At 43.6% G+C, this 21,257-nt stretch overlaps 1 protein-coding gene across 2 annotated transcripts in view; it reads right to left on the bottom strand.

Moving 5' to 3' along the window:
- The window catches only part of ARHGEF3 (Rho guanine nucleotide exchange factor 3), a 205,178-nt gene that overhangs the window by 64,490 nt on the left and 119,431 nt on the right, over positions 1-21,257 (bottom strand). Inside the window, exon 1 of one of the 2 annotated variants that reach the window (XM_023201067.3) lies at positions 12,415-12,677. The exons of the other annotated variant lie outside the window; for it this stretch is intronic. Within the exon in view, the coding sequence (XP_023056835.1) occupies positions 12,415-12,510 (96 nt within the window). The 5' untranslated portion in view covers positions 12,511-12,677. Of the gene's footprint in view, positions 1-12,414; positions 12,678-21,257 lie in introns of those variants that run through there. 2 annotated transcript variants of the gene reach the window in all.

Genomic DNA, 21,257 nt, shown 5'->3' with positions numbered 1-21,257 from the left:
AGGGGAAAAGGAACAGGATGGGTTGAATCATTTTAGCTGGAACTTTGGAATGTTCTTTGACGCTTTGAAAAGAAAAAGATGTATGTTCTGAGGACAGAAATCTAGTTTTATTTTTTAAGTTGGCTAACATGTAGCACAGATTCACTTCCTATAACACATTAAAGCCAATTTTTATCTACTTAGTCTTAATATCTGAAATTTGGGTCCTATGCTAAATGTCCAAATTTCAAGTTTAGTTTGCAAGTGACTGTGTCAAACTTGGGAACTTATTGTAGACTTTTAATCCTAGAAAACCCCGCAGAACATGCCTTGTTCACTGTTTCCAAACTCTCTGTATTGCCATGATACTTTTTTGCCATATGTACATGTCACCTGAGCCATTATGTACTATTTCCTTAGTTAGTCATTTTTTACTTAAAAACTTATTGTAAAAATAAACTATCACTGCCTTAAATGGAAAATCACTATCACCTGCCATAAACAGATGCTAACTTTAAAAAATGAACCCAGAGGCCTACACTTAGTTACACAGGGAAATTATCAAGTGATGGGGAGGTGTTAAAGACACACTAATTCCAAGTGGAAACTTGACATAATCAGAGAATTTAAAAGGGAAAGTGATTAAATTATTTTGTGATTTGTCTTTGTAAGATTTGAGCTGCCCAAGTGGTATGAAACCCACCTTCTGGAAAATAACGATCTAATCCAGTCCTCTCATTCCAGAAACAGACTCTGAAATGCCAAGAAACTAAGCCTACTTTTGCCCTGTCCCCTGCTACTTGGGAAGCTCTTGTATGAACCAGCTTAGAAATAAATGCTGCATTTAAGAGACTTCCGAAGCAAGCTCCTGTTCCTTGACATTGGTGTCAGAATCAAGCTTACTCTTCTAGGCCCTTGGAACCTGGGCATAAAGCATTCAGAGACGAATAAGAGATGCAACGTGTCTTTTCTGATGCTCTCCCTTTCAAAGCTCTCAGATAAGTCACCATCAAACATCTGAGGAGGAAGGAGGTGGAGGTGACAGTTCATCATGCATCTGTGGCTTACACACAAGAAACCATCAGTTCTCCCTCTTCTTTATCTCCTTCTTTACAGTGGTTTCTGACTCCTTCTGCAAGATCATACCCAGACATCCCCAACGCAATCACCAGGATGGCTGACCAGGGATGAGAAAATGAACTAAGACTGCCAAAACCTAACACGATATTGATGAGCCACTTTCACTGCGCCCCCCTGGCCCCCGAACCCATATGAAGTCAAAAATTAAAAATAGTTTTCCCCAGTGACCTTTAGTTATCTTCTGTGTATTTGCCTGGGGTTGTTCTTGACATGCCTGCGTCACTCGCGATTATGAAATGTTAGTATGCCAACATAAGATAGCACACTTGAAATAGGAGCTTGCCCTGGCCTTGGGTTCAGAAAGCACCCACAGGGAAGACTCACCATTTTGCCCCCCTCGGCCATCTGGCCCAACTCCATCTCTTTCCACCACTAGCTTGTTCCCTTTTTCCTTCTGTAGCGTCTTCCTCTAGGAAGACTCCACATTTCCAAATCTGACAGCCCATGGCAAGTCCAAAATATTTACCTTTCCTTTTTCCTTTTTACATTTTATTTCAGGGTTCAGACACAGGCTCTCAGCTTTATTTAATTCAATCAGTTTGCCAACTTCTAATGCTAATGGTATTTACAGAAAGAGTGCCCTCAGGAAATGCTGTATTTCTTCTATTTATCACCTGTGCTGCAAGCATTAGGTGTGCAGAGTCCAGAGAGACATCATTTTAAGATATGTTGTGGCCAGAAGTAGTGGCTCATGCCTGTAATCCCAGCACCTTGAGAGGTCGAGGCAGGAGGATTACTTGAGCCTAGGAGTTTGAGACCAGTCTGGGCAACACAATGAGACCCTGACTCTACAAAAATAAAACAATTGAAAGAAAATTAGCCAGGTATGGTGGCACACGCCTGTAGTCCTAGCTGTAGTCCTAGGACTATAGCTGTAGCTACTCTCGAGGCTGAGGTGGGTCGGAGGATCGCTTGAGCCTGAGAGGTTAAGGCTGCAGAGAGCCATGATTGTGCCACTGCACTCCAGCCTAGGCGACAGAACAAGCCCCTATTTCTAAAACAAACCAACAAACAAAATACATCACCTTTGTGTATAGAAGTTTGTATCTATCCATTCCTTGTGGGCTTTTTGTTTTAACAGTGGTCTCACATCAAATTTAAAGTAGGGCCTTGCACTTGGAGATTACTCTGTACAGTGTTCTGGCTAACTTTAATGGGGTTCACTTAGAACATCCCCCAGAGAGACAGTGCTGCTTATCACCTACCCAGAACCATGACTGGCTTACGCCAACATTGTGGCATGCCAAGAGGTCAAGACTGGGCAAGGAGGGACCAGCATTGGGCCCTGCCTCCTAATTTCTCTGAATCTCTTTTTCCTCAGTTGACCAACAAAAAGGACAGCTCCAGGAAAAAAGAAAAATGAAGAAAAAATGAAAAACTAAAAAATGAAAACCTAAAAACAAACAAAATAGCAAATTTTTTTTAAAAAGGACAGTCCTTGCCTTGCCCAGCTCCCTCAGCTACTGCAAGGCTCAAAGGAGAAAATGCACGTGAAGATAAGTGACTGCTGGCTGGGTGTGGTGGCTCATGCCTGTAATTCCAGCTACTTGGGAGGCTGAGGTAGGAGAGTCACTTGGACCCAGGAGGCAGAGGTTGCAGTGAATAGAGATCTTGCTGCTGCACTCCAGACTGGGCAAAAGAGTAAGACTTTGTCTCAAAAAAAAAAAAAAAAAAGGAAAAGAAAAAAAAGAAAATGACTACTATCTGAACAAAGGGTGGCATTGCTCTGGATTTATTGAGCACAATGAAAAAGGAAGGTGTCCTCATTGCAACATACCTGTCCCCACTTCTCTACATCCCATATGCACACATATAGGTTTAAACTGGTTACAATGAGTATATAATCATGCTCAACTTTTTTTCTCTTTATTTTTTCCAGGAACACTAGGGTATTTCTGTTTGCTAGTGAGTAATGGCTGCAAATGATGTCACTGACCCCTGTGCCAGAGGCCATGGTCATGGAGCTATTGCTCTATTGTAGGACAGAGAGGTTGTTGGCTTTTCTGTCCAGTTAAATAGGAAAGGATGCTAGACTGGAACCAAATCATCAGACTTCAGGCTCCAGCTAGGCCATTCCCAGTTGTGTGGTCTTGAGCAAATCATTGGACCTCTCTGACCCTTGGTATCTTTGTCTTTAAAATGAGGACAATTATACACTCAGGAGAGCCAAAGAATATAGAAGTACCTTGAAACTGTAAAATGCACAAATACAAAGCATGACTATTATTGCAAATAATGTCATTATGAACAACTTTGGAAATACAGCCTTTTCCCCACAAGAGCTAGAACACTACATCCAAATATCTGAACCATTTTTGTCTTTTAATATGCACAGAAAATGTGTTATCTTCTTTTCTTTTTTTTTAAATAGACACAAGATCTTTTTATGTTGTGCAGGCTGGTCCCAAACTCCTGGGCTCAAGCAATCTGCCTGCCTCAGCCTCCCAAAGTGCTACAATTACAGGCATGAGACACCGTGCCCCACCAATAAGTGTATTATTTTCCAGGAACATTCACGGCATTGGGTTTTTTTCTTTTCTTTTTTTTAGACAGAGTCACATTCTGTTGCCCAGGCTGCAGTGCTATAGCACAATCTCAGCTCACTGCAACCTCCACCTCCCAAGTTCAAGCAATTCTCCTGCCTCAGCCTCCCGAGTAGTTGGGGTTACAGGTTCCCGCCACCACGCCCAGATAATTTTTGTATTTTTAGTAGAGACTGGGTTTCACCATATTGGCCAGGCTGGTCTTGAACTCCTGACCTCAGGTGATCCGCCCACCTTGGCTTCCCAAAGTGCTGGGATTACAGGTGTGAGTCACCACGCCCAGATTGGTTTTATTATGTCTTAAAAATAGTTGCAACATCAATTAGGTCTAAAATAGCACCTTATTATTGCCTTTTTCATTTCTATAATTCCTACTGGAGTGAACATTTTAAATAATCTTTACCATTCCTTGTGTGTGAACTGCCTTCTAGTATCTTTGGCTTATTTGTCAATGAATATCTTAGGGTACTTTTTAAATATCTGCATAAATTATTTATATGACAACAATGTTAATCTTTAGTCTGTCATCTTCACTTCAAAAATCTTTTCCAATGTATTAGTGTACTTCTCTTCTCTAAAGAAGCATATTAAGCCTAAAAGAAATCCTGTTTGTTGACACAGCGTCATACAGTGTCTTTGCATTTATCAATACTCAAGATTTTCAGGCACACTAAAGATGTCCATAAGAAATAAGCAAGGACAGGAAAGAGATAGGACAGTATGTCATATTTGGAAAAGTTAGGGGAACCAGGAGCACTGGGCCAGGAGAAGGAAAGCATCTGAGGGGAGAGAGGGAGAGGAGAGAATGCACATATGCGTGGGTGGAGCGGGAGAGGTGTGGAGAGAGAGTAGTTTTCAAATACTTAAGGGCATAACACATAAGAAAGTATTACTGGATCAGGCACAATGGTTCATGCCTGTAATCCCATCACTTTGGGAGGCCGAGGGGGGGTGGATTATCTGAGGTTAGGAGTTCGAGACCAGCCTGGCCAACATGGTGAAATCCTGTCTCTACCAAAAATACAAAAATTAGCAGGGCGTGGTGGCATGCGCCTGTAATCCCAGCTACTCAGGAGGCTGAGGCAGAAGAATAACTTGAACCCAGGAGGCGGAGGTTGCATTGAGCTGAGATAGCACCACTGCACTCCAGCCTGAGCAACAAGAGTGAGACTCCGTCTCAAAAAAAAAAAAAAAAAAAAAAAAAAACACCAAACAAACAAAAAGTAAAGTATTACTGAATAACATACAGCTCCAGGAAGCAATGTTACAATTAAGAAAGGATTTTCTCGTCATCTATACTAAACACAGATAGAGTACACTCATCCTTCAGTATCCAGGGGTGATTGGTTCCAGAACCCTCTCAGATACTAAAATCTAAGGATGCTCAGGTCAATGATATAAAATGGCATACTGTTTGCCTGCATCCTACACACATCCTCTTACACTTTAAATCATTCCTAGAATACTTAAAATACTCAATACAATGTAAGTGATAATTGTTGTTATCCTGTATTGCTTTTTATTTGTATCATTTAAAATTGTTGTTTTTTTATTGTTTTATTCCCTAATATTTTCTTTTCCTTTTTTTTTTTTGCGGGGGGGGGACAAGGTCTCCCTCTTTCATCCAGGCTAGGGTTGCAGAGGCACCATCTCAGCTCACTGCAGCCTCAAACTCCCTGGCCCAAGCAATTCTCCCACCTCAGCCTCCCAAGTAACTGGGTCTACAGGTGTGTGCTACCACGCTTGGTGAATTCTTTGATTTTTTTTTTTTTAAGAGATGGGGTCTTGCAGTGTTGCCCAGGCTGGTCTCAAACTCATGGACTCAAGCAATTCTACTGCCTCTGCCTCCCAAAGTCCTGGGATCCAAATAGTTTTGATCAATGGTTGGTTGAATCCATGGACGTGGAATGAGTGGATATAGAGGGCCAACTGTATACCACCTAAAATGTTGTCCCTGGAGGTGTTTAAGCAGAGATTGAATGGATCTGGCAGCAGATAAGAATTGGGCTACATGTTCTCAACAGGCCTTTCCCACTCTGAAGTTCTCTGATGCAATGACCCTGGGTCATTTCCTGGAGGCTGGATTTGTTTGTTTCATAAATCCTCAGGAAAAAAAAAGCCTGTTTTGCTACTCCTTTCCTCCCCATCTTAAGAGCCAGAAAGAAGAAAAAAGTCTAGTGAACTTACCATTAAGGTTTCTGGTTCAGCTCCAATTAACTGAAATTTACTAACAATCAGGGCTACCTTCTCTCAAAAGGACACAATGGTCCAAACAGAAAGTCTGGGCACAAGTGTTTCCAGACTTAAAAAGAATCACTCCTTTCCCAGCCAGCAGAATGTTCGGAAACCTTTCCTGATTAACTTGTGACACAGTCTCTCTCTCTCTCTCTTTTGTTTTTTTTTTTTTGAAGATGGAATCTTGCTCTTTTTCTCAGACTGGGGTGGTGCTCGGCTCACTGCAACCTCCGCCTCCCAGGTTCAAGCGATTCTCCTGCCTCAGCCTCCTGAGTAGCTGGGATTACAGGTGTGCGCCATCACGCCTGGCCAATTTTTGAATTTTTAGTAGAGACGGGGTTTCACCATTGGTCAGGCTGGTCTCGAACTCCTGACCTCGTGATCCATCCACCTCAGCCTCCAAGTGCTAGGACTACAGCTGTGAGCCACTGCACTGGACGTGACATAGCCTCTTCTAAACTAGTTACTGGTGTCAACTTGTTTTAAAAAAAAAAAAAAAAAAAAAGGGAAGGCAATAGAAACCTCTGGCCTTCACTCCTGACAGTCCATGAGCCAACATAAGAATAAATGGCAATGCAGTCACGGCAATTTCCTCATTTTGTGTGTGACCTCTACCCATTATCAAGACTGACAAATTATGGAAGGCAACTGCACATATACATCACAAAGTAGCCCTTCCAGATACACACATCATCAATAACAATTACATTTACACAGGGCTTTGCACAATTAGGATGTGATCAGTAATTTATTTTCTTTCAGTAGTTATGAAAACAGTGACATCTGTCCAGGATTTTTATGGGCAATCACAGGGTGTCTTGAGAAAATGACACAATTTGCAAATATCCAGATGGTAGTTGGGCCTTCCAGTGATTGGTTTACACAGAAGGCTTGTGGTTAATATAGATAAGCAAAATGACTAACAGAACTAACGGTGTCACCTCCAGAGGTAAGCATGCAGAATTCTGCCAAAGACCACCTCCTTGGTCTTGAGAAACACAAAATGAAAATTGCTAAAACCCTCCCAAATGGGGGCTTGCAAACCCCACTCCCGTGAGTTGCAACGTTCTATGAAGTGGGCTGCCAGAAGCATTGACTAATGGTGGGGTTTCCTAACCAGACAGGAAAAAATGGGCCTTTGAGCATCAGGCAATTTTGGGGGCAGGCGGGTTCATCCTTCCCATGTTATGTGGTGAGAAGACCAATGATTTAGTCACTTAGAGGCAATGTGATGTGGTTGGAAAAGTACAGACTTCAGGGTCAACTGGGTTTTTAGTCTCATCTCCTTGACCCAGTATTAAAACCATCCTGGGAAAGCCACTACCTGTTCTGAGCCTCAGTTTCTTCTTCTGCAAAAGGGGGTATGAATACCAACCTCATAGGATTACTGTGACGATTAAGGGACTTACAGTAAAGTCCCTAATGCACTGCTGTGTGTAAAACAGCATTCAGGCAATTAGACTGGTGATCATCATGTTTCTTAAAACCATTTTAAGAATCTGTTTTGAGATGTAAAGGTCTTAATTATAATGACATTTTTTGAGCACTTACTACATGCTAGGCACTATGGTTAGCAGTGCATATGAAACATCTCATTTGACCCTCACTACGGTCCTAGGAGTTAGAGCTCTTCATTTCCATTTTACCGTTGAGGAAACAGGTTTGGAGAGGCACAGTAGCTTGTCCAAGGCCACATCACTAGCAGGTGGTGGAGACAGCATTGAGACTCAGGCAGTCTTATTTTAGTCAATGCCCTTGAACAGCATTAAATGTACACATGTAAAGTCAACACATTTTCCTCTTCTATTGCTAGTTCATGTGCATTCTTAAGGACCAAGTTTCCCAAAATAATTTTCCAACTGAACAGCCTCAGAATGATGGCTCAGTGACCATAACCAGATCCTACAGCAAGTGATGGCCTTTTTCTGGGTAGCTCCGTGTGGCTTCCCACCCAGCAAGATCTCTGAGGTCATATGATTCCTGGAGTCTATTTCATCATGTGAAGAAATTACAGGATTCTAACTGTAGTAACTCCTTATGACTAGTTTCATGTGGCTGTTCAGGTATACTATCAGTTCAATACAATATGATATAGATTCCAAGAAATGTAGAGATTACTAGAAACCAGTAACCCTTTAGCTTTTCAGCTGACATTCAAGGAGTACAGCCCGAGGTGCATACAATTTTAAAATGCACATGTTGACTGATAGAGGCATAAATCGTGGCAGGAGCATAGGGTTCACCTTGCCCTTTAGAAGTGAGCCTTAAAGGATACTTTCTCAGTTATATAAGGTGCTCAAGGTTATACCTAAAAGATAATATTTTAAAGTATTTTGCATGTCTATTAAGTTTTGTATTACCACCCCACTTTTTATCCCACAGAGGTAAACACCCTTAGATGCTACAAGAGACGCTGATATTAAATGCTGGACTGAATCCATCAGGAAATTTGGCATTGGATCTTGGCTTAGCTTCTGATTTTCTTTGCAGCTTTCTGCAAATCACCTCCCCTCAGTGTCCTTATTCATGAAGTGGTGAGAACAGTACAAGTTTTATGTTAACCTTACAACACGTTTGGGGTCTCAAGTGAGACACTAGACATAGTAGACTTAGAAAAGGAACAGAGCTCTGTCATTTCTAGGTGCATGTCATTATTCTCAGGGTCATGCAAGGCTACTGGCTAAGTCAAAATCAGAGCCTATACTTTGGAGACGCAGGGCAGTATTCAGCTATTCATGAGATAGGCCTATGGTCTATGGCGCTACAAATTTTGAAAAACTGCTGAGAGTCAAAAGCAGTGGCTACAAATATCATTAACTAAATCAGGCCTAATCTGACCAATATCTAAGATGGTAAATTTTAAAACCGAAAGTAAGTTGTCCACCAAGTTGTCAGATATATTCTCAAAAATAACAGAAACACCTCTTTGTATTTTCATTAAAAATGAACTGGACCTAAAACTCTTAAAAGCTTCTCACAAGGCTCTAGCTTCCTTAGCCAATGTGTCCATCTTACCTGAGCTTGCTTCCTTTTCTTCACTTTTTTTTTTTAAGCCTTCTTTTTAAAAAGCAAACCTCGGCCGGGCGCGGTGGCTCAAGCCTGTAATCCCAGCACTTTGGGAGGCCGAGACGGGCGGATCACAAGGTCAGGAGATCGAGACCATCCTGGCTAACATGGTGAAACCCCGTCTCTACTAAAAAAAAAAATACAAAAAACTAGCCGGGCGAGGTGGCGGCGCCTGTAGTCCCAGCTACTCGGGAGGCTGAGGCAGGAGAATGGCGTAAACCCGGGAGGCGGAGCTTGCAGTGAGCTGAGATCCGGCCACTGCACTCCAGTGTGGGCGACAGAGCGAGACTCCGTCTAAAAAAAAAAAAAAAAAGCAAACCTCACTACAGGGAAATACTGATTTTTAACTTACATTCAGGATAATTCATTAGAGGTAACACATTTTCTTCTAGTGATTGGATCAGGAGTTTAGGGCACCTATATAGACCAGTTCCTCCTGGCATGGGAAGTAGATGACCAATAAATACAAAAACAGATAAACGGAACAAAGCTGCATCGAAGATTAGAAGAAATAAGCTTAATGCTCATATCATACCACAATTTTCTGTGAAAGTCTACAGCCATGAACTAAGCTCCTTAGATTTCACAATTAATGATTATAGCCAGCAGGATCTCACTGATTATGGATATTAAAATTAAACATTTGCCACCCAACTCAAATCCCCATGTCATAAGAAATAGCATTAAGAGGCAGTATTATACTAACAGACATGCAATATTTTAATCCCTGTGGAATATTTTCAAAAGCTTAAAATAGATCATTTAAAAAATAAAAATACATTTTTAAAATATCTGTTTTTTTTTTTTTTTTTTGCTTTCACTGGAAACTACCACAAATAAAAAATTACAAATCACTTAAATCTTGAGTAGAATTTTTATTTGCTTTTAAGATAATGCTTATTTTTGCATATTTTTTACTCAGTGCGTGGTATCAAATGTACATCAATGCCGCTTGCCTGTTCTCCAGGAGCCTTTTCCTAAGTGGCTTTCCCCAGTACACTTGCTGCAAGGATAGGAGTGAATGCTAGAAGGCACTTGCCAGTGCCATGCTGTGTGCACTGTCCTACCCATGGCAAATTCGGAAGGAACAGCCATTACACACGGCCATTAAATGTTTAAAGGGCACAGGTGCTCTGTTGCAAAGGCCTCTGAAGGTCAACAAGTCCTGTTTTCCTAGAAAGGCCTCTGGATAGATCCATTTTTCTGTTTATTATAACCACATTCTTTCTACAAAGAAAACAATCACTCTTAAAAAAATACTTTCAGAGGAATTAACAGTCAATGCCTAGTTTATAAACAATTATATAATAATGTTTTTCAAAAGGCTGACAAGTGAATGCTATTTTTTAAACATTTATGAATACTGATGACACCTACTGGTGGAAAATATATTTTAGTTAACTGCTTATGGAGAAGCTAGGCCCACAAGGGTTGGCCGTCTTTTGCACTGATAATGAAACCAGAAAACTACCCCCTAAACTCACTTATGTTTCTTTTTCCAACTTTGCCAGTTTCCATTATCAGAAAATTATATGCTCATCAATGAAGTTAAAAGATATCTCTGCCTCAAAGTGTATAAAGCATACTTGATTTAGTGTTTAAATCAAACACTAAAAAACAAACAAAAACCCCAATGGTGATAGCTGAAAAATATTTATCAACTATTTCCAAAACTATTCCAACCCCTTCCTTACTTCTCACACCAGGATATCCCCATACAAGGAAAATAAGTCATATTGTATAGTCTAGATCCAGCTGCCAATGAAGAAAATTAATATTTGACATGTGATAAGTTTCATCATATTTATGATATATAGACATATCAATATTCTATGTATAAGAATAAAATTAAGCAGGCAAGGTTTACCTAAGCCTTTAGCTAAACTACTCAAAAACACAGGACTAAGTGATAGTAGGAAGGGACTGGTTAGAGTCCTCAGCTATCCTCACTCTTCTTTGACCCACTTCAATTTATTAATCACATTGGTTATGCCTTTCTTCCTTACAAAAGGAGTTAGAGTGGGCACCAATTGCTCCTATGCTCATGAAATTAGGAAGTTCCCACTGAAAAAATATTATATTCATTCCAGGCCTGACCAACCTGAATTCTATGCAGGTGCTGCCCTATCAAACCTTAAATAAGACTCCAGATGCCACTAGGGCCATCACATTTTCACAGCTGCTGGCAACAAAAACTCTTTGTGATAATATTAAACTGAGCTGGGCTGTGGGGTTGGGTTTAGGTTAGGGAGAAGTTAGTTTGTGTTCAGCTTATAGAAAGCTGAATACAACCAGAGACTGTTTGGAGTCCTGTTAGCTTGGAGCAGCTCTTGCTAGAGGGAATGAATCTTTGATGGTGTGCTCCTGAATATACATGAGTCTGTGAGCCAAGTGCACACAGCTGAGCAGATCTAAGGAAGGCGAGTGGGTGGAACCTCAAGAATGCTGTGACAACGCCGGATGCACACCTGCTTTCAGCCTTTCCCCGGTGGCTGTGGTGATGTTTGCAGAGTGAGGTGTGGGAGAGTGGAAAGCTCCCAGATACACGCATGAGTGGCAATGACCACCTGGGTCCTGTGGGTTCCACTGCAGCTTGACCACAGCAAAGCTGTAATCTAGTGAAAGGGACTGTATTCCCTAAGACCCTCAAAGAGAGGGATGCTTTCTCCTCCAGCTGAACCCAACCTTTAAGGCCACTGAGCCATGTGCCAGAGAAAATAACACGCAAGAGGAAAAGGCAGACTAAACACTACCTGGGAGCACTCCTTCACATCGCCCGCAAGGCACAGTAAAGTTCCCAGAAAGAGAAACGTTTCCAATGTTCCAAGGCAGCTTTCCATTGCCCTGAGGACTTTAATTCATTTTCAAAATCCATGTGGGAGACACTCCAATTTACTCATTTAGCCCCAGCCCCTCGGCTGACTGACCCTCACTGGCCACAGGTGATAGGCAGAGGTGCTGTGTCCTGTCTTTGCTGCCAAAAGGCTGCAAGGCCAAGTCTGACAGGTTAGAGGGCTGTAACTTCCCTCTGCTCTCCCATCCCAGGCAAAAAGAAACTCGCTTAAAGGGTAGCCCTTCCCTGACACTGGGGCTTGCTGACAAGTAGGAGAAAGTCTCTCGGAGGGTCCAGACAGAAGATAAACAGTCTGAGAGCCCTGCAAAAGCAAGGAGGCGGCTGCTTCCAGACCGGCAGGTAGAGAGACAGGGAGAGAGGAGGCAGCTAGTGTTTGGTCCACAGAGAAAGAGCGAGAGAAAAGGAGACAGGGTGAGAGATGGCGACGGGGAGACACAAAGACGACGGTGTGAGATATGTAGAGAAAGTGACACACACGGAAAGTGAGAGATGGGAACAGAGACAGTGACACCGGGCGGGCGCCGACAGAGTGGGAGATGGAGGGAGACGAGACAGGCAGATGGTCCCTAGAGGTCCAGGTGCAGGGCGCGGCCCTACCTCGGCGTCCTTGGCCGGACCGCTGGCCGGGGGTAGCTCCAGGCTGCAGTTCGCCCGCTTGACCGTGAGGTAGAAGGGGTAATCCTTGGCCACCATGGCGGCTGCCGGGCCTGCCCTTTGGGATGTCACCGCTGACCCTAGGCGACTACAAAACTCCCAGGCGAAAGGGGGCCCCAGCTCCACGATGCCGGGCGGCGGTGCCTACACGGAGACCGACAGCCGGCTTCCAGCCGGGCGGGACTCGACTGGGCTACAGAGCCGAGCGGGCGGGGCTGTGCCAGTCACGCCTTGATGGGTGGGGAGGGGGCGGGCCGCCGACTCGGCACCGCCCCACGCCCACGTGCCGCCGCACGGACTTCTCCTGGAGCTGCGAGGGGCGTGGGGGCGGTCCCGAGGGTGGAGAGGAACCTGTCTCTCCCAGCGGGCATTCGACTCCGAGCGCCCCCGCGGAGCGTGGGCCGCGATTGCGGGGCTGGCGGATCCCGTGATAGGTCCTTTCGGGTTCTTTGGTACTCTCAGGGTGAGAGAGGCTGCGGGTAGAAAGGAGGCTAGGGCGAAACCGGGCGACGGGGAGAGAGGAGGCTCTAGTGACACCCGGCCGCAGGAAGGAGCCTGGGGGAAAAGCGAGCGTTGTAAAAGCCCACATTAGAAAGGGGTGGTGTTCTCTCTCGCCCTCTTCCCAGGCCACTGCACGCTTTTTTTTTTGTTTTTGAGACGGAGTCTCGTACTCGCTCTGTCGCCCAGGCTTTTTTTTTTTTTTTTTTAAATGAATGTCACTGGAGTATAATCTACAAATGGCAAAATGAACCCATTTTAAAAGTACCGTTTGTTGAGTTGTGACAAATATAAACACCCGTATAACCACCTCCACAGTCGGTATACAAAACATTTCCACCACCCCCGGAAAGTTCCCTGGAGACCTTTCCCTTTGCACCCACTTTTAAATTTGACTAGGATGTTCAGAGGCTGTCTGACACTCGAGGGCAATCTGACAGGGTGTCCTTCAAGTATAAAGCTCTGCGTGGATGACCCGGCACTACCACACCTTTCTGGATCCTTTTTTGAGAAACAATGACATTGGAAATACCCAAGAAGGCGATTGATTATAAGGTTGTTTGCACCAGCCCTGCCTGGGGCAGTAAAAAATAAAAAGTAGCTGGAAACAATGGTAATATATCCATCAATAGGGAGTGCTTAAATAAACTTTACTCACTGTGTAATACCACTTAGCAGCAGTGAAAAAGGAGATGGGTCTATGGATGTGGCATGGAAAGATCTCCAATGTATTAGACTCAGTTTAAAAATAATCGCAGACTAAGCACAATACAATACCATTTATGTTAAAAAAAAAATACAAGTTTACCACAGAATATCATATATTTTCTATAGAGACATATTTGTGGGTAAATAGCATTGAACGCTGTCTAGAAGAATCCATAGTAAGCTTTTACCAGTTCCCCTGTGGCTGAAGGGAGGCACCTGGGTTTAAAGAATTAAAGAGAGTGAACAAAAGGGACTTAAGCTTATAGCTCATGTTTTAAAATTTTTTGTAAGAAAAATACAGCCTGGGCAGCAGTGAAAGCCTGTGTCTACAAAAAAAAACCAAAAAATACAAAAAATTAGCCAGGCATGGTGGTGTACACCTGTAATCCCAGCTACTCTAGAGGCTGAGGTGGGAGGATCACTTGAGCTGGGAGGCAGAAGTTGCAGTGTGCCAAGATCATACCACTGCACTCCAGCCTGGGTGACAGAGATGCTGGAAAAGAAAAAAAGAAAAAAACAGAAAAGAAAAGGAAGGCCGGGCGCGGTGGCTCAAGCCTGTAATCCCAGCACTTTGGGAGGCCGAGAGACGGGCGGATCACGAGGTCAGGAGATCGAGACCATCCTGGCTAATACGGTGAAACCCCGTCTCTACTAAAAAATACAAAAAACTAGCCCGGCGAGGTGGCGGCGCCTGTAGTCCCAGCTACTCGGGAGGCTGAGGCAGGAGAATGGCGTAAACCCGGGAGGCGGAGCTTGCAGTGAGCTGAGATCCGGCCACTGCACTCCAGCCTGGGCCACAGAGCGAGACTCCGTCTCAAAAAAAAAAAAGAAAAGAAAAGGAAAAAAAGAAAGAGAAATAGAGAGAGGAAGGAAGGAGAAAAGATAAAAGAAAAGAAAAAAGAGAAAAGAGAAAAAAAAATTGGTTAGGTTTAGTGGCTCACACCTATAATCCCAACAATTTGGAAGGCCAAGGCAGCAGTGTAGCTTGAGGCCAACAGTTCAAGACCATCCTAAGTAACATAGGAAGATCCTGCCTCTACAAAAAAATTGAAAATTAGCCGGGTATGGTAGTGCATGCCTGTAGTCTCAGCTAATCCCGAGGTTGAGGTGGGAGGACTGCCTGAGCCCAAGAGTTCAAGGCTGCAGTGAGCTATGATTACATCACTGCACTCTAGCCTGGTGACAGAATGAGACCCCATCTCAAGAGAAAAAACGAAAAATATCTTCATTCATGGCACTACTTGGGAAACTATAGCTTTTTTAATATTAAAATTATATCTTCTTCTTTTGTTTTTGTTTTTTTTTTTTTTTTTGAGATAGGGTCTTGCTTTGTCGCTCAGGCTGGAGTGTAGTGGCATGAGCTCAGCTCATTGCAACCTCTTCCTCCTGGGCTCAAGTGATCTTTCCACCTCAGCCTCCCAAGTAGCTGGGACTACAGGCCTGGACCAGTGTGCCCGGCTAATTTTTGTATTTTTGTAGAGACAGGGTTTCACCATGTTGCCCAGGCTGGTCTGCAACTCCTGAGCTCAGGCAATCCACCCACCTCGACCGCCCAAAGTGCTGGGATTACAGGTGTGAGCCACCATGCCCAGCCCTAAAATAATCATCTCTCAAAAGTTATTTTATAGACTGCACTGATGAATCTTTTTCCTCTTCATGTGGAAAGTCATCACTATATCAGGTGGTAATGTACAGAGACATTGTCTTTTGTTTTTACTTCCTGAGGATACAGGGGATAGTGGGAATGGTGATCTCTAGTCCTTGTTTGCATGTTCTTTGCTTCTAGCTGAGGTCAGAACCCAGCAGTTCCTACTTCTCAGGCAGGACACCTGATAATACACAGCTCTTCATCCCAGGTATCAAATCCACACCCTGGCACTAAATCCACTTACTTTCCTACTCAGCTAGTGCAGACAGACTGCCTTTGGAGGCAGAAAGAATCGGGCCCAGTGTAGCCAGCCTGTTATTACCACACATGTAAATGAAGCTCCTGAATGAGTAGAGGTTCCAACTGAAATTGAAGAGAGCACCTGAGTTTTTCCCCCTCTATAGACAACCTGAAGCAATGGGAAGAAAACTGCCTAAGAAGAGGTATGGGGCATGAAAGAGCACCTCAGAACCACTGATTTTTCCTATTTGTATTCCTGAACACAACTTTATCATTTTAGCCTCAGCTGTGCTGATGGGGAGCTCACACAAGTGCCCCAAAAGCTAGCCAAGCTTGGTGGGGGTGTGAGAGTAACCTCATCTCCAAGTAGCCCCTGATTAACTATGCAGCCAAAGGCAGGGCCAGAGGCAGACACATGCTTCACTCAGGGCTTGCCTGGTCACCAAGAACCTGTGCCCAAGTACCTGAGCCACTTCTTACTCCCCTTCCTCTTCCTGCTCTTCTGGCCCTCACAGTCCACTATCTCAACTAGAAGACGCTGGCCATCCAAGCCACTGGCTTTAACCCCCCAAAGAGCTTGCTGGGCCTTGTTCTCCAGTTGGAAAATGTACTTACAGCACCTGGTGAAGAAAACAGTCACCCTGGTGAAGTCTGATAGCCCTGGGACTGGGTTGCTCATCACAGTATCCTTAGGGCTGAGCAGGGAGTCTGACACACCGTAAGTCCAGGGTAACAGTAAACAACCCCTAAGAAATATATTTATTTTATTTTATTGTTTTGAGACAGGGTCTCGCTTTGTTGCCCAGGCTGGAGTGCAGTGACACGATCTTGGCTCAGTGCAGCCTCAACCTCCTGGACTCAAGCAATCCTCACACCTCAGCCCCTCAAGTAGCTGGAACTACAGGCACACGCCACCACGCCCAGCTAATTTTTGTATTTTTTGTAGAGATGGGGTTTCACCATGTTGCCCAAGCTGGTCTTGAATTCCTGAGCTCAAGTGATCTGCCTACCTCGGCCTCCCAAAGTGCTAGGATTACAGGCATGAGCCACTGTGCCTGGCCTCCGAAGAAATGTTAAAGTGCAACTTAGGTTGAAGCCCAACTATTGCAGAGCAATGAACAGTCATATTGATTGATGAGAAGGCTGCCATATCCATCTTCTCTTAAAACATTTCTTTGCTCTTCTTAAAAGATACTGGAGCCATAAAAATCAATAAATACACAGGGCTATACAACATATGTATGGCAAACATATCTCTTTTCCACTATATACGCTAGGCAAAGAGAAAGAGACAGAGGCAGAGAGATTGCTAATGGCCTGTAACAATTTAAATAGTGCTGCAAAAAAGCATAAGCTACAAAAGGAAAGATGGGAATCTGGAATTCCCTTGGGTGGTCTGATTCTTCCAAACTTCTTATAGCATGAAATTCTCACCACCCAGAATAGGATTCTGCTGTTTATAAGCATATATTTTTGGTACAACAAAGCCTATGAACTCAAGCCAGCAATTTTGGGTGTATACAAGCCGTGTATATGGTCCTTGAGGCATTTAATGAATTTTCAGGAGTATTTTTGACCTCATGCAATTTCCACCTTGATCCCTGACTTCAGCACCTTCCCCATATGTAATGCACTGCCCCACCATTGACAGATTTGGGTTTTGTGCAATCTGCCTGGGACTCTGTCTGGGGGTGTCCGTGATCAAAGACTGTCAGAAAACAGGCAGCGCTGCAGGAGGGCTTCCAAGCATATCCCTAAGGTTAGTGTCACAGTTGAGGGAAGCTGGTCCAGCCCTGCAATGCTGCCGAGCTAAGTGGCCCCAGGAGCCCGGCGCTCCCCATTTTGCCTGTGTGTGTGTTTATGGGTTTAGGAACAACACTGCTCTAACAGGCAGCTTCACTCAAAGAAACGGCACAAAGTGTATTTCAGAACTTGCCTTCGGCACAGCCCGTTATAATCCTATAAAATGCTTCACAGTTGGGCAGTGTTCCCTGCCAGCCAGAAGCCTGGAGACTGAAATAAAGAGGGCTGTTCTGCATTTGCAGGAACTGTGCCAAGCCCAGGGCCTGTGGTCTTGCCTGTGTTGAGCGGGGGTCATTTGGGCTGCTGGTGGAATGGTGGGCCTGAATACAGAAGCCCACCACTGGTTATTAGCCCCTTTTAGACTTGTAGACAACCAGGCAAGGCTTGGAGACCATCTGTCAACTCCTTAAATCCCAGTCCCATGACTGGGAGCAGAGCAGGCCCAGCCTGAGGATAAAACCAGAAGCTAACGTGGCTGTGACAACCTTCTCAGCCAACAGGACAATGCTTTGTCCTATTAGCATTATATTTTAACATGAGGAATAGCGAGTTCTATTTTATTTTATTTTATATTTTATTACATTTTATATTTTATTATTTTATTTTATTTTATATTTTTGAGACAGAGTCTTGCTCTGTCGCCCAGGCTGAAGTACAGTGGTGTGATCTTACTCACTGCAACCTCTGCTTCCTGGGCTCAAGCAATTCTCCCGCCTCAGCCTCCTGAGTAGCTGGGATTACAGGTACACACTACCACACCCGGCTAATTTTTGTATTTTTAGTAGAGACGGGGTTTCACCATGTTGGCCAGGCTGGTCTCGAACTCCTGACCTCAAGTGATCTGCCTGCCTTGGCCTCCCAAAGTGCTGGGATTATAGATGTGAGCCACCATGCCAGGCGTGAGTTCCTTTTTCTTGAAAGGCTTGTTCATCCATCCATTCATTCATTTATCAAATAATTAATGAATGCTTATTACAGTCAGGTGTTCAATTAGATACATTTCTCCCTTCCTCTTCTCCACCCTTTCCTGAACTTCTATGCCAGGCAGACATTTAATACATAGTTGCTCAAAGAATATGGCCGATTTTAAAATATGGCCGTTCAATTGTAACCTATGTGTTTACATTTGAAGGAGCTCAAGGAACAGTAGCTGATCCCCCAAAGCCTGGGCCTCCAATATGTGTATCTCCATCTGCTTTCCCTGGTATCTGAAGTCATCTCTTCTACCTGCGAATGTGGTATGGATGGTGTAGGTATATGTTGGGCACATGAGTGTTGCAATGCCTTTTCCCTCCCCTTCCATTTGGGTGACATTCCCAGTTAATGCAAGCCCCCTTCTCCTCTCACTAATTTCAGTTTTGATGGGGAGGGAAACTGAAGAAGTTCTGGCAGTGAATTCTGACAGATCAGGACTGTGATTTACTGCTAGACAGGTAAAAATGGCATGAATGAAGCACTGATCATCTCTGAACTCATATCAGTATCACTATTCTCCCTTTGCCTGAGGAGCTGTCCACTGACTCCAGTCTAGATTTACAAAAATGTATCCCTGGGCCGGGCACAGTGGCTCATGCCTGTAATCCCAGCACTTTGGGAGGCCAAGGAGGGCAGATCACCTGAGGTCAGGAGTTCGAGACCAGCCTGACCAACATGGTGAAACCCCGTCCCTACTAAAAATACAAAAATTATCCAGGCATGGTGGCGGGTGCCTGTAGTCCCAGATACTTGGGAGGCTGAGGCAGGAGAATGACTTGAACCTGGGAGGCAGAGGTTGCAGTGAGCCGAGATTGTGCCACTGCATTCTAGCCTGGGCGACAAAGTTAGACTCTGTCTCAAAAAAAAAAAAAAAAAGTATCCCTGGATATTCTAAAGCTGGAAGTCTTAATTCTTGCATTTTCTTTAAGGTCTCATTTTCTGAAAAACTGGTTAAAGGAGAGAATCTCTCTCTTTCTCCCAACTGCACTAATCCTGTGGATTATCAGCTACAAGGCAAAAAGTAGTAATAATAAATTAGCCAGTCACAGTGGCTCACGCCTGTAATCACAGCACTTTAGGAGGCCGAGGCAGGAGGATTGCTTGACCACAGGAGTTTGAGACCAGCCTGAACAACATGAGACCCCCATCTCTACAAAAAAAAAAAATCCAAAAATTAGCTGGGCGTAGTAGCATGTGCCTAATGGTCCTAGTTACTTAGGAGGCTGAGGTGGGAGGATCCCTAGAGCTCAGGAGGTCGAGGTTGCAGTGAGCCATAATCATGCCAGTGTACTCCAGACTAGGCAACAGAGTGAGAACCTGTCTCAAAATAATTAATTAGTTAAAATAAAAATAAAAAATTAGCTATGAAATTAGCTAAATTTTATTTTTCAAAAAAATAATGTTGAAGTGTTTTGTCCTGAAACATCATAAACATTTGCTAGCCTCTGGTTCATAAGAGCAATGCTTCTCAACCAATGGTGATTTTACCTCCCAGCAGATATTTGGCAATGTCTGGATGTATTTTTGATTGATTGTCAGTGGACAAGGCCAGGGTGCCATTGGCATCTAATAGGTAAAGGCCAGGGATGCTGTTAACACTTATAAGACACAGAACAGCTTCCCATAACAAAGAAGTAGCAGGTCCAAAATGTCAATAGTGCCACTACTTAGAAACGCTGTGGTAAACAGAGAGTGGCACTGAAATATGGCATTGGAGCCAAGGGAATCTGTGGGTATTGACCTCAAGGTATTTTCACTTTAGTTTTTGATCATTGATTGGTATCAAATATCAGCTTAGGCTTGGTGGGGCAAAGAAGAAATGCTTGAGTGCCAAGAAACACCAGAATAGGGCAATGAATCAAGTCTTCCCTGATGCCCAGACCTGACCCTTGGCTGAATAACAAATTCTATAAAATACAAGACAGACAAAAGAATAAAGAGGAATATAGGAGTAAGAGAGTGAGGGGACAGAAAATTATCTTAAACTGCTTCAGGTACACAAATATACTTTAAAACACCAGTGAAAATTAAAGTTTCAATGAAGTATAACAAAGAAGAAAACAGGGAAGAGGGAATTTTTTTCAAGTCTTATTCTTTCCCAGGACAACCTTTGCCACTATATTTGTTTTGGGGGGCAGAAATGCAAACTCAGTGATTAAATAAAAACCCCAAGGGGTTTAATTTACGATTTTCTTGATATATGGTGTTTCTGGATGCACGGCTTGTATAAACAAAAATCTGTCTCACTCAAGATTTTGCAGTAAGAATCCTGACCTTCTCCAGTTTGAACTTATACCTATCAGCAGGCTTGCTCTGCCCACAGAATTAATAAAACATTTCCTGTGTACTACTAGAGTATCTTTGAACTTTATGGAGAGTCTGCCTTTGTTTGAGAGTATTTCATATTTGGGGGTTAAGGATTCAATAAATATGTTATATTTAATTTTTAAAATTTTTTTACTTTTTTTTTTTCCCTTTGTGACAGTTTCACTTTGTCACCCAGGCTGGAGTGCAGTGGTTGCAATCTCAGTTCAATGCAACCTCCACCTCCCAGGTTCAAGCAATTCTCGTGCCTCAGACTCCTGAGAAGCTGGGATTACAGATGTGTACCACCATGCCTGGCTAATTTTTGTGTTTTTAGGAAAGACTGAGTTTCACCATGTGGGCCAGGCTGGTCTCAAACTCCTGGTCTCATGTGATCTACCTGCCTCGACCTCCCAAAGGGATTACAGATGTCAGCCAACCATGCCTGGCCATATATTTATTTAGTTATTTATTCCCCTCAGGCTACAACTAAGGTATTCGTATTCATTTATGTGGGTTTCATATACTAACCATTATTCAGAGAAATTAGAACCTAAAATGTGCAAATTCCAGCTTTGGATATTAGAGGTGTTTTCTTTTCTATCAACTA

This window comes from Piliocolobus tephrosceles, chromosome 2 (assembly GCF_002776525.5).
Source record: "Piliocolobus tephrosceles isolate RC106 chromosome 2, ASM277652v3, whole genome shotgun sequence".
NCBI classification, from domain to species: Eukaryota; Metazoa; Chordata; class Mammalia; order Primates; family Cercopithecidae; genus Piliocolobus; species Piliocolobus tephrosceles.
Note: the sequence above shows the minus strand (reverse complement) of the source record. Positions and strands in the feature narration are given on the sequence as shown.